Source organism: Dendrobates tinctorius, unplaced genomic scaffold (assembly GCF_039654945.1).
Source record: "Dendrobates tinctorius isolate UK_male_01 unplaced genomic scaffold, ASM3965494v1 ptg000060l, whole genome shotgun sequence".
Lineage (NCBI taxonomy): Eukaryota > Metazoa > Chordata > Amphibia > Anura > Dendrobatidae > Dendrobates > Dendrobates tinctorius.
Window position 1 is genome coordinate 60321603 of NW_027361728.1, and position 12738 is coordinate 60334340.

The 12738-nt window shown below is 42.5% G+C and overlaps 1 protein-coding gene across 1 annotated transcript in view; it reads right to left on the reverse strand.

Moving 5' to 3' along the window:
- Positions 1-1353: 1353 nt before the first annotated feature.
- The window catches only part of LOC141092643 (lysosomal amino acid transporter 1 homolog), a 55712-nt gene continuing 44327 nt past the window's right edge, over positions 1354-12738 (reverse strand). Inside the window, exons 5-7 of the mRNA XM_073578993.1 lie at positions 11859-11954; positions 9973-10158; positions 1354-6381 (exon numbers count right to left, since the gene is read on the reverse strand). Of these exons, the coding sequence (XP_073435094.1) occupies positions 6280-6381; positions 9973-10158; positions 11859-11954 (384 nt within the window). The 3' untranslated portion in view covers positions 1354-6279. The remainder of the gene's footprint in view (positions 6382-9972; positions 10159-11858; positions 11955-12738) is intronic.

The window sequence follows — 12738 nt, forward strand, 5'->3', positions numbered from 1 at the left end:
ATGGAACCCTGAGGTTCTGTGTGGACTACTGTAAGCTTAACACCTGCACTGTACGTGACTCATACCCCTGCGCCGAATTGAGGAGTCTGTCTGCATTGGGCAAGGCCAAATTCTTTTCCACACTGGACCTCGCCAGTGGCTACTGGCAAGTGCCCATGTCAGAAAAGGACCTGGCGAAGACGGCCTTCATACTTCCCATGGGCCTCTTTGATTTCAACCAAATGCCGTTCGGCTTGGCCAATGCCCCTGGTACGTTCCAGCGGCTGATAGAGAGGTGTCTAGGTGACATGAACTTTGAGGCCACCCTGATCTACTTGGATGACATCATTATGTACGCTGCTACTTTTGAAGACCAATTATGAAGACTGGAGCAGGTGTTAAGCTATGTGCAGAGATACAGGCTAAAAGTGAAACCTCAGAAGTGGCACCTGTTCTGGACTCAGATCGAGTACCTTTGGCATATCGTTTTTGCCGAGGGAGTGACACCATCACAAGAGATTGCGGTGATCAGAGATTGGCCGATTCCAGAAAGCGTGAAGGATGTCCGAGCATTCCTAGGCCTAACAGGATACTACCGACGTTTTGTGAAGAACTTTACCCGTGTGCTACAACCGTTGTTCAAACCCCTGAAGGGTGGTGCCCCCGAATGCCAAGGGTAGATTCATCGCCCACACACAAAAATGGTATCAATAAAAACTTGGGAATTTTTTTTACCACTTAAATAAAAAAAAAAAAACCTAGACATGTTTGGTGTCTGAACTCGTAATGACCTGGAGAATCATAATGGCAGGTCAGTTATTGCATTTAGAGAACATGGTAAAAGAATCCAAAAAACAATTGTGAAATTGCACATTTCTTTGCAATTTCACTGCATTTGGAATTTTTTTTTTCCAGTTTTCCAGTACACGATATGGTAAAATCAATGGTGCCATTAATAATAATAATCTTTATTTTTATATAGCGCTAACATATTCCGCAGGGGTATACACACACATCATCACTGTCCCCATCGGGGCTCACAATCTAAATTCCCTATCAGTATGTCTTTGGAATGTGGGAGGAAACCGGAGTACCCGGAGGAAACCCACGCAAACACGTGGAGAACATACAAACTCCTTGCAGATGTGCCACTGAAAAGTACAACTCTTCCCGCAAAAAAAATAAGCGCTCACATGGCCGAATTTTGGAAAAATAAAGTTATGGCCATGGGAAGAAGGGGAGAAAAAAAATGGAAACACAAAACTGGAAATACCCCTGATCCTTAAGGGGTTAAAGTTACACAACCCTCACACCATCCACATACTTTCATGCATACAATTTCACATGAAGTTTAAATGACCAGAACAAATGCAGTGACCTGAATAAAAACCTTTATTAACACACATGTAGTTTGCACAAAAAACATTATAAAAGTAACAGTTAAAATACACATTCAGTCAATTTGTTTCAGGTGTCCATCTTTCTTGTAGTTGTCAAGTCACTATAATGCAAATTGTGCAGCAATCTTACTATCCGGAGCAGAGCCGTTCAGTTTAGTGGCAAATCTGTCAAAAGCAATGTATATTTTGACTGGTGTGTAAATGTGCCACAGGGCATTAAGGTACAGAATATTGTGTGGTCACAACCTGTGGCTCTGCAGCTGGTATTGTACCACAAGTGCCAGCATGCTATGAAAGTTGCAGTCCTTGCATGTTAAAAGAGTTTCCCCTTCATCGCAGTGAACAGTAAATGTAAACACGTCATGTACATTTTTGCTTCAGGGATACATGGCCAAGTTAAGACTTTAGTGATCTGCTTCACCTCTTAAACCAAAGAATAAGTAAGAGAGAGAAAAGAGTCAAAGCAGTAAGGGCAAAGTACACACTAAGCATGAGGATTTCATTTTGACTTTTCCTGATTTGACACATTTACATACAGTGGGTACGGAAAGTATTCAGACCCCTTTAAAAATTTTTCACCTGTTGTGCTCAGACACTCATATTTAAGTCACATGCTGTCTATTTCCTTGTGATCCTCCTTGAGATGGTTCTACTCCTTCACTGGAGTCCAGCTGTGTTTAATTAAACTGATAGGACTTGATTTGTAAAGGCACACACCTGTCTATATAAGACCTCAAAGCTCACGGCGCATGTCAGACTAAATGAGAATCATGAGGTCAAATGAACTGGCCAAGGAGCGCAGAGACAGAATTGGGGCAAGGCAGAGATCTGGCCAAGGTTACAAAAGAATTTCTGCTGTACGCATGGTTCCTAAGAGTACAGTGGCCTCCATAATCCATAAATGGAAGAAGTTTGGGACCACCAGAAGTCTTCCTAGACCTGGCCGTCCAGCCAAACTGAGCAACTGTGAGAGAAGAGCCTTGGTGAGAGGTAAAGAAGAACCCCAAGATCACGGTGGCTGAGCTCCATAGATGCAGTAGGGAGATGGGAGAAAGTTCCACAAAGTCAACTATCACTGCAGCCCTCCACTAGTTGGGCCTTTATGACAGAGTGGCCCGACGGCTGCCTCTCCTCAGTGCCAGACACATGAAAGCATGTATAGGGTTCGCTTTTAAACAAAAAAAAAAAAAAAAGCCTCATGCAATACTTGGGGAAACAGCAGAAATAAAACATGAGCAAAAACTCAACTTTTGAGATGGCAACAGATCCTCTTTAAAGACTATGTACATAGTGGTTTGTAGAGTTTTCAGAGCAGAACCTTGGATAGAAACTTTCAAAAATCTTAAAAAAAAAAACCCACACAAACACGAAGATGGATCACCTCTTCTTGAGAATGTAGTAATTTTCAGAAACTGAAATGCCCAGATACATATATATCGCACCTCATTTCAAATTTGCCTGTAACAATATATTTCATATATCAAAGTTCAACAATCTTTTTCAATATACTTAAAAAGTTTTCATAAATATTACATTTTACCAGGTTACAATATAGAAACACATTTACACCTTTTACTTGAACATTTCTTTCCACACGAGTCCAATGATTAACAGTTCCAAGCTATTTGTGCTTTCTTATGGAAACCCCATCACTTACAAGGGGAATAAAAGCTGTACACTTTTTATTATAACTTCGTTAAAAAGGTATTGTCCACTACTTTTTAAAGGGAGTCTGTCACGACATTTTATCCATCTAAACTATTACCATGGGGGCATGCAGGTTACAGAACCGAAGTTACCGTATTTTTCGGACTATAAGACACTTTTTTTCCCTCCCAAAATGTGGAGGAAAAATGGGGGGGGGGGGGGGTGCATCTTATAGTCAGGATGTACTGGCTCTGGCTGTGGTGGGGAGGTGGGGATATGGTTTCTGCGGAGCAGCGGGTCACAGAGACAGGAGTCGGGCGGCTGCGGCCAACTCCTGTGCCCGCTGCTAAAGAGAAATGAATATTCACTGCATTCCACGCCGATGGGCATGGAGGTCAATGAATATTCATTTCTTTTTGGAATCCTGGTATGAGTGGCCACATCCCGTTCCTGGTATGATTGACCCCATCAGAAAAGATTTAAAAAAAATAAACCATTACACTTACCGTCCTCCACTCTATCTGAATAATAATTTCTCTTAAGTATTGGCACATGTGACCGCCGGTAGCAGCAGGAAACCGGTGGCTGACACTGCGCGCTACTGAAGAGCAATGAATACTCACTGCTCTTCTGCAACGGACAGTCCCGCTGAGTATTCCGGACGCTGTGCTCTGCTTGTGAGCAGCGCATGACGTCCCTGCCATGCGCTGCTTACAAGCATAAAGCAGTTGCTGGCACCGGAGCAGGACACTGCGAGGGAGCAGAGGAAGGCAAGTGTAATGGTTTGTTTTTTTAATCTTTTCTGATGGGGCCATGCATACCAGGATAAGGATGGGGCCATGCATACCAGAACTGGAATGGGGCCCTGCATACCAGTATAGGGATGAGGGCGATCATTCCTGCAGGGATAAGGATGAGGGGGCCATGCATACCAGGCTAGGCATAAGGAGACCTGTATACCTGGATGAGGATGCCATGCATAACAGGATAGGAATGAGGGAGCCACGCTTACAAGGATGTGGAGGAGAGGGACCATATTTACCAAGATAGGGGATATTAAGTACAGAATTGACCACATTTTTTGCTTCAGTTTCTTTTCCTAGTTTCCTCCTCTAAAACCTAGGTGCATCTTATAGTCCGCTGCGTCTTATAATCTGAAAAATACAGTCTCTTCCAGGCAACATCCTCCCCAAGTAAAACATGGATTTATCTGGAATAAGACATCAGATTGCAGATATCAAGGTATCATATAGACTGCTTAGGAGGGTTTACCTTACTGACAGATTCTCTTCAAAAAGATTAATGGGCCAGATTGGAGAAAGCAAAAAGAATAAAAAAAAATATAATAATATCTATGCACGCAAACACTTTCCACTGTGACGGCAGTGGTCGCTGAACACCCCCCCCCCCCCCACATCACCACTGAAAGAAGAAGCCGGGTGACAATTGGGGATACAGCGCAAAGTACGGAGGTACATCTGAGGTCCATATTTACAGTATGTTTTCCTACAACCCTGGGCCCATTAATGGTCTTTTATAAAGCAGTAGTATTACCTGGAATGCGTCACTCCTTCAAATTGGAAGAAGTTGTTAATAAGATGGAAGAAAATGGCAAATTAATTATAATCCATCTACAGAAACATTTTTAAGCACCACAAATCGTAAGAGTCTTTAGGGCATATGTGATTTACTATTAAATAGCAGTTTTTGCCTTTTTAGCCATCAGTGGGACTCCCACACAAGAATACCTGTACAATAGTTTAGTATTCGGTAGATCGTTCTATATTTACACTAACAAACTGTGCACCACACAGTGTAGTTTACAAATCACTGAATTATTCCTTTATGGGTACATTCACACTTGATAATTTTACAAAATCTCATTTACATGCTAAAATAATCCCATCCAGAGGATAAATGGGCTGGTTGCAAGGATCTGGCGTCCACAATGAATCAGTTTATCCGGTAGACTAACAGTGGATCCCCTCCACCTTTTCAATGCAAAGGTTGAAATTTGTGGTAATGGCACAACATTTCTAGGGTGAAATTAGTTACAAGTCCCATGTGGACATTCCCTCATACTTCAGTTAATAAACAAGTTATTAAATAACATACCACCAAAAGCGACAGTGTGCGGTCAACAGGGCCAATAGTCTAACACGCCAAAGTAACTTTTAATCCTGGATAAAGAAGGGTTGTTTAAATTTAAGGGGCTGTACAGGACTTGCATCACCAATATGAGGTAGTGGGGGGGGGTCAGACCCTCCCATCTGCTCCAGCAGCAGACAGAACACAGCAGCCCTACCAGGTATTAAACCATCCCGCCATTTACTCACCACTGCCGACTATGCAATGTACATAGTCTAATTCTGGCCACTGCAGTTTTGGCTGATTTTTGAAGATGCCAGACCTTCACTGATCTCATATTGAAGCAGCAAACATTAATAGGTCACCAATTGTTAAGTCCTGCACAACCGCTTTTACAATGTAAGTAATGGTATAGGAGCCAATTCCAACAAGGTCTATGCAGAATACATAAAAAATAAACAGATTGGACACCAGCCGCTTGTTGAAATTGAGCCAGACAACTGTCTTCAGGCTCTTTCATACATTCTCATATTTCTAGTACCAGAAAAAAACAGTACTGGAGATAATGTCCATGTATGCATCTCATACATGTGGCAACCGTGCGCCGCATCCGTATGACACATACCGGCTCCTGGAAATCAGCGATACTGTTTGCGCTGCTCCCCAGTACCGGGTGCTAAAGACAGCTCACATCACTATCCCCTGCTCGTGCTGTGATCAGCGCTAGCAGGAGGATAATGTTCAGAGTTGTATTCAACCGATAGCCAAGAGAGAAGCTGCTGCCTGTGCTATAAATAAAAATAAAACGACATGGGGTTTCCATGTATTTTTGATAACCAGACAGGTTTAGCAAGATTTAACAATCACAATTTCTACATTTTTGGCTTTAAAGCATCACTGTAAAAGTCATCACTTGGAAACTACGGTACACAAAAATAAATGAAAAGCAGCACTGATCATGGCAACAAATAGTTTGATTCCCTCCATGTAATTAAAAGAAATCTCATGTAACATTAAAATAATCGTTCAATTCAGACATTGGTCACTCAAAAATATAGATTACACAACTTCACAATAGGAAGTCTAAGTAAATTAAAAAAAAAAACAAAAAAACACGTAAACCAAAATATATTAATTTTGAAAACTGAAAGGCCGGTCCAAGACACTAAGTTTCTTCTTCATCCACAAGCAATGGCTCCACTTCTAGTGCTAGTAGGCTAGACTGGGTGGTCCGGTGCTTTCGATAGAAAATGAACTGTGCCGTCATCTTGGTTTTTTAAGTTAAGGAAAATCACAGACAAAACTTTAGAATACACTTGAAAGAGGTTTTCACATCAAAATTTAACATCTCTAAATGTATAAAAAGTTAATTCCAGAAATTTGCATTTGGTATGAGGTCATGTACTGTAGGTCAGCAATGACGTTTCCATTGTGACCAGTGTGGGGCACCAGTGGTCATCAATGGCTCACAGATGTCCATTCACCCTTAGGCAATTGTTAATAGCATGTCGTAAAGCTGCCAACGCAAATTACCATTATATATACACAAATTATAAGACAAAAAAGTCTACTACATTTTTTCAGACTTTTTTCCCCCCTTTATGGAAGACTACCAGCTTGTAGTGGATGGATGCCAAGGAAGATATTTTGGCCTCCTGGCAGTAGTGCCCTATATATTCAACAGCTTGCAAAAGTATTCACCCCCTTGGCTTTTTACCCATTTTGTTACTGTACAAGCTGTATTTACATATTTTGGTAATCAGATTTGTGCATGATACATCAGAACTAAAATAGTCTAAGTGGGGGAAGTGAGAAAAATGTAGGCATAAATTAACTTTATCGGATCAAATAACTAAAAATTGGCATATGCAAAGTGCAAATCCACCCCTTTTGCAATGAAGACCACAAAAATTTCCAGTGCAAGCAAATAAATCACATGCTTAGTGAAAGGAAGTGTGTGTGCAATCTAAGTGTCCCATGTTCTCTCAGTATACACCCCTTTTTTGAAAGGCAACATTGTCTGCAGCACCATTAAGCAAGAGGCTCCACTAAGGCCTGTTTCACACATCAGTTTTTGTCCATCAGTCAAGATCCGCCGCTTTGCAAAAAAAAAGGATCCGCCATTTTGCTTGGCGGATCCATTTTTTTTTCCCCATTGAGTTGCATTACCGGCGGATGTTGACGGATGGCCATCCTTTTTTTGCGGATCCGCCAAAATTTTTACGTCCGCAGACATGCCCGAACGGAGCATGTAACGTTTTTTCGGCCGGCGGGATCCGCACCTCACTGCGCATGGCTGAAAGACCTCTCTCTCTCTCTCTCTACCCCCCCCCCCCCCCCCCAGGCAGCGGTTCCTTTAAAATTCTTCCTTTCACGGATCCGTTAAAATAACGGTCCGGTGACAAATGTTGTGGTCAGTTCAGAAACGGATCCGCTGTCTGCCATTTTAGCGGATTTTGACTGAACACAAACTGATGTGTGAAACAGGCCTAACCAAACACCATGAAGCCCAAGGAGATCTCCAAACAAGTCAGGGACAAAAGTTGTTGAGAAGTACAAGTCAGGGTTGATAAATAGATAAATAAATAAAATAGATAAATAGATAAAATAAATATACGTCCCAATCTCTGATCTTCCAGACCACCATCAAATCCATTATCATCAAATGGAAAGAACATAGTACCACAACAAACCAGCCAAAAGAGGGACGCCCACCCGGGCAAGGAGGGCATTATTAATCAGAGAGGCAGCGCAGAGACTAACAGTAACCTTGAAGAAGCTGCAGAGTTCCCAAGCAGAGGCTGGAGTATATGTCCATACAACCACAATAAGCCAGACACTCCATAGAGGACACCTTTATGGAAGAGTGGGCAGACAAAAGCATTTTCATACAAATTGTAAGGCTCATTTTCGAGTTTACCAAAACACATGTGGGAGACACCCCAAATGTATGGAGTAAGGTGCTGTGATCAGATGAGACCAAAATTTAACTTTTTGGCCACCAAGGTAAACGTCAAGTCTGGTACCAAACCAACACAGATCCTCACCCCAAGAACACCATCCCCACAGTGAAAACATGGTGGTGGCAGCATCATGCTGTGGAGATGTTTTTTGATAGCAGGGACAGGGAAAATGGTCTGAGGCGAGGGGAAAATGGATGGTGTGAAACACAGATATAGTCTTGAGAAAAACCTGTTTTAGTCTGTTAGTGATTTGCGACTGTGACAGAGGTTCACCTTCTGACAAGAAAATGACCCAAAGCATACTGATAAAGCAAGACTCAATTGGTTTAAGGGGAAATGTGTAAATGTTTTGGAGTGGCCAAGTCAAATCCCAGACCTTAATACAATTGAGAATCTGTGGTCAGACTTCAAGATTGCTGGTCACAAGAGGATATAATCTTACTTGAAGGAGCTGGAGCGATTTTGATTTGAGGAATGGGAAGAAATCCCAGTGGCAAGTTGTGGAAAGCCCATAGAGACTTATCCAAAGTGACTTGCAGCTGCAATTGCCTCAAAAGGAGGCTCTACAAAGTACTGACTTTAGGGTTGGGGGGGGGGTGAATATTATGCACATTGAAGTTCAGTTATTTTGTCCTATTTGTTGTCTGCTTCACAAAAAGAAAACCTAATGTTCACAGTTGTAGGCATGTTCTTTACACAAACTGATGCAAATTGCAGGTTGTGAGGTTGCAAAACATAAAAAATGTCAAAAAGGGGAGAAAACTTTTGCAAGCCTAGGGCTGTGGAGTTGGTGTCAGTGTCCATTTAAAATATATGAAAATATTAGTACAGTAGTACAATCCAGGATATGCTGTAAATGTTTGGGAAGTTATGAAATGTCCTATAAACCTCTGTTCTGTTCCTGATGTAAGGATCTCAGCTTTTAGTTGAGATGAATCTGTGCTGCACTTTATGCACATGCTCAGTAGTGACCAGTGCTGTGGAGATGAATCTGTGCTGCACTTTATGCACATGCTCAGTAGTGACCAGGGCTGTGGAGATGAATCTGTGCTGCATTTTATGTACATGCTCAGTAGTGACCAGTGCTGTGGAGATGAATCTGTGCTGCATTTTATGCACATGCTCAGTAGTGACCAGGGCTGTGGAGATGAATCTGTGCTGCACTATATGTACATGCTCAGTAGCGACCAGTGCTGTGGAGATGAATCTGTGCTGCACTTTATGCACATGCTCAGTAGCGACCAGTGCTGTGGAGACGAATCTGTGCTGCACTTTATGTACATGCTCAGTAGTGACCAGGGCTGTGGAGAGGATTCTGTGCTGCAGTTTATGTACATGCTCAGTAGTGACCAGTGCTGTGGAGATGAATCTGTGCTGCACTTTATGCACATGCGCAGTTGTGACCAGTGCTGTGGAGTTGGAGTCATGGAAAATTGAGGAGTCGGAAGTTTGGCTTACCGACTCCACAGCCCTGTGGAAGCCACTGTACATTTAGCTAAACTGCACTGATTGAGCATGTTTTATGATAAATTAGTAAAACCTTGACATGTAGTTTAGTGGTCTGATGAAGCAGGCCACAATTTGTTTTTAGCCAAATTCATGGGGAAAACCAAACACACACACCTTACGGGTATCATATGACCTCGAAGGTCGATGGCAAAGACATCATTGGGTTGAATCATAAAATGTGAAGACAGTTCCATTTAGGTTAGTGTTCATATGTAACATTTTGGCAGAAGGGATCGGGTTTTTGCTCCCTGCGCCACCTGCATCATCTGTAGAAGGCTGATCCAGGTCACGACACCGCACTGTGCAGCATCACTTGTCACAGCTCAGTAAAAAGTAACCATTCATCAGTATTACTTGATATTTAAATGTGACTACATGAAGGATACAAAAAAGTCAAGTACAAGAACACCAAAACTTCCAATGAGCCAGGGCAAATGGTGTAATATATAGCGATTCTTACTATATGGAACTGAAGGTAGTTTCAATAGGAGACTTAACCCGTATGTAAAGTTTCCAAGCATTGCTAATGCAAACAACATATACGATAATCCCTCTGTAGATTTCTTCTGAAACTGTAGGAAGAATAAGAACAAATCTAGTTACAATTATCCTTTATAAAAATTAATAAACTTCACAAATCCACGAGAGAGCAGAAAATTAAAGTAACCACAGTTCACCAGTTTCTAATAAGGATATACACAGTTTACAGTCATCCCTTCTACTCCTTGTTACAGCGGGATGAAGGAACCGCAAACGGTTTCTATACTGAAGGAACTTTCAAGACACTCAAAAAAGATAACTGGGCGTCCTCCAGGTGTCCTTTGAGACTCCCCACTGTCAGCTCCTTTTAGCTGCTTGGACTATTTTGAAACCTGAAGCAGGTTAGAGAAGCTCCAAAGCCTGAACATATGCACAGCAGAGTTGTTTTTATATAAAAATGCATATATGTTTATTATTGTTTCATTTTTTTAGGTTACGTGTGCATGTTGCATATTTGCTTGCAGAAATTTCTGCAAGGGTTCTGCATCTCTTGGCAGAAAAACGCAGCGGAATAAACGCGAGTTTTTAATGCGCTTTTGCATGTTTTTTTCCTGTTCATTCAAATGGGTCAAAAACACAGGCAAACAAGAATTGACATGCTGCAGAAAATAAAATGCTGCAACTACGGACGGAAATTTACTGATCATGTGCACAACACTTCAGGATTGCCATTGCATTACCTTGCATAAGTATTCCACTGCGTTTTTGGACCATTTACGTGCATTAAAAAAAAAAAAAATGCAGCAAATATGCAACATGCGCACATAGCCTTAGAGTTTTCTCCTCCATATTTCAGGAAAAATAAGCCTGAAAAACTGCATATAAATCAGTTCCAGAAAAGTTAGCTCAAGTAAAACAACAATTTCACAGAACTGTGCAAAAAAAAAAAAAAAAAACACAGTAAAAAGTACATTGTATGAACTTTTTCTTTGTCTGTGATGTCTGCAGCACATACCTACGTAACTTACATTTTAAAAAGGGAACTGCACAGGAGACTCATGCTGCCTAAACCACGGGCAGCATAAATCAGTCTGCCTGCGCTACTGCACAAAGTGTATGCTATTCCCACAAAAGCTGCGAGCGTCAGAAAAGACTTAAAAACAAGCCGGGGACTTGGAGTCTCAGCTGACTAGTGCGAGAGGCAGGGGCCCGACAGCTTCTTCATGCCTCTCCCTGTACAAAACACAAAGGGAGAGACCCTTCGGTTTGGGAGACCTGGGCAGGGATATGCTGCACACAGAGAAAAACAAGGCGGCAATAACGCAGCCAGTGTCAGATTCATGCTGCCGTGGCGGAGAGGACTCTCCCAGCAGGGTCCCTTTAATCAAGGAAACCCATAAAACTAAAATAATTACTCGGGCATTACCCACTGACTATTGTAGACGGTCATTCCAGGAGACTTCGTTCACGAGGAGCTCACTGACCAGAATTGGCTCTGCCATGATCAGAAAACTTCACAAATGTTTAACTTAAAGAATGACTTAATCTAAAGTAGAAAGCTAAAAAGAGCTACTAGTATTAGTGTATGTGCCTCTGGCCATTTATAAACCTGACTGCAGTGAAGACCCCACAGTCCGTGCGGTCTCCTAGCTTTCTGCCTCCTGAACCGCTCACATTACTGTCTACAATGGAGGTAAAGGGGAGTCCGTGCGGCTATTTCGTACTCCAGCAGCTTTTCTCTACAGCTGGAGGACACCTCTTTGGGGTACTGTAATCACAGACACATACTTACATTTTTATGGAGTTGAGGGAAACGAGAGCCCAAATAAAAAACAGAAGAAACATAACCGCAAATAAACCCGGACATCTCTGTAGCTCCAAGCGAATGCTAAAGGGAAAGAAATAATTGCATTTTAAATATTCTCTCTTTTTAAACTGATGCAACATTTCTATTAGTGGTACAAGCATAGTAATGAACTGCACAATATGCCACAACCATAGTCCCACTACATCACAGCAGGACGGGCCGACATCATAACAGCATCCATCATACTAGTCCTGCTTTGTTCTGCCAGCTGGAAACATGGGGCAATGACCTCACTACCAGAGGTGGCGATTTAGATAATGTCGTTTTTGCTCATGCGGGAAGCACACGGGACCAGAAAATAAAAATCCCTATTCGAAAACAGCTGCAAAACTGTGTGCAGTTATTTCCATGCAGAGCACATCTGCTACATGAAGGCTGAAGCCATCTTATAATTGAAGTCTTCAATTACAGGTGTATCTCAAGTTGTCAGCTCTTGATGTACCATAATCTTCTTAGTCTCCTTACGCCCTGGTTACTAGCAGGACGGGCTCTCCTGATAGTCACCAGGACGGGCTCTCCTGATAGTCACCAGGACGGGCTCTCCTGATAGTCACCAGGACGGGCTCTCCTGATAGTCACCAGGACGGGCTCTCCTGATAGTCACCAGGACGGGCTCTCCTGATAGTCACCAGGACGGGCTCTCCTGATAGTCACCAGGACGGGCTCTCCTGATAGTCACCAGGACGGGCTCTCCTGATAGTCACCAGGACGGGCTCTCCTGATAGTCACCAGGACGGGCTCTCCTGATAGTCACCAGGACGGGCTCTCCTGATAGTCACCAGGACGGGCTCTCCTGATAGTCACC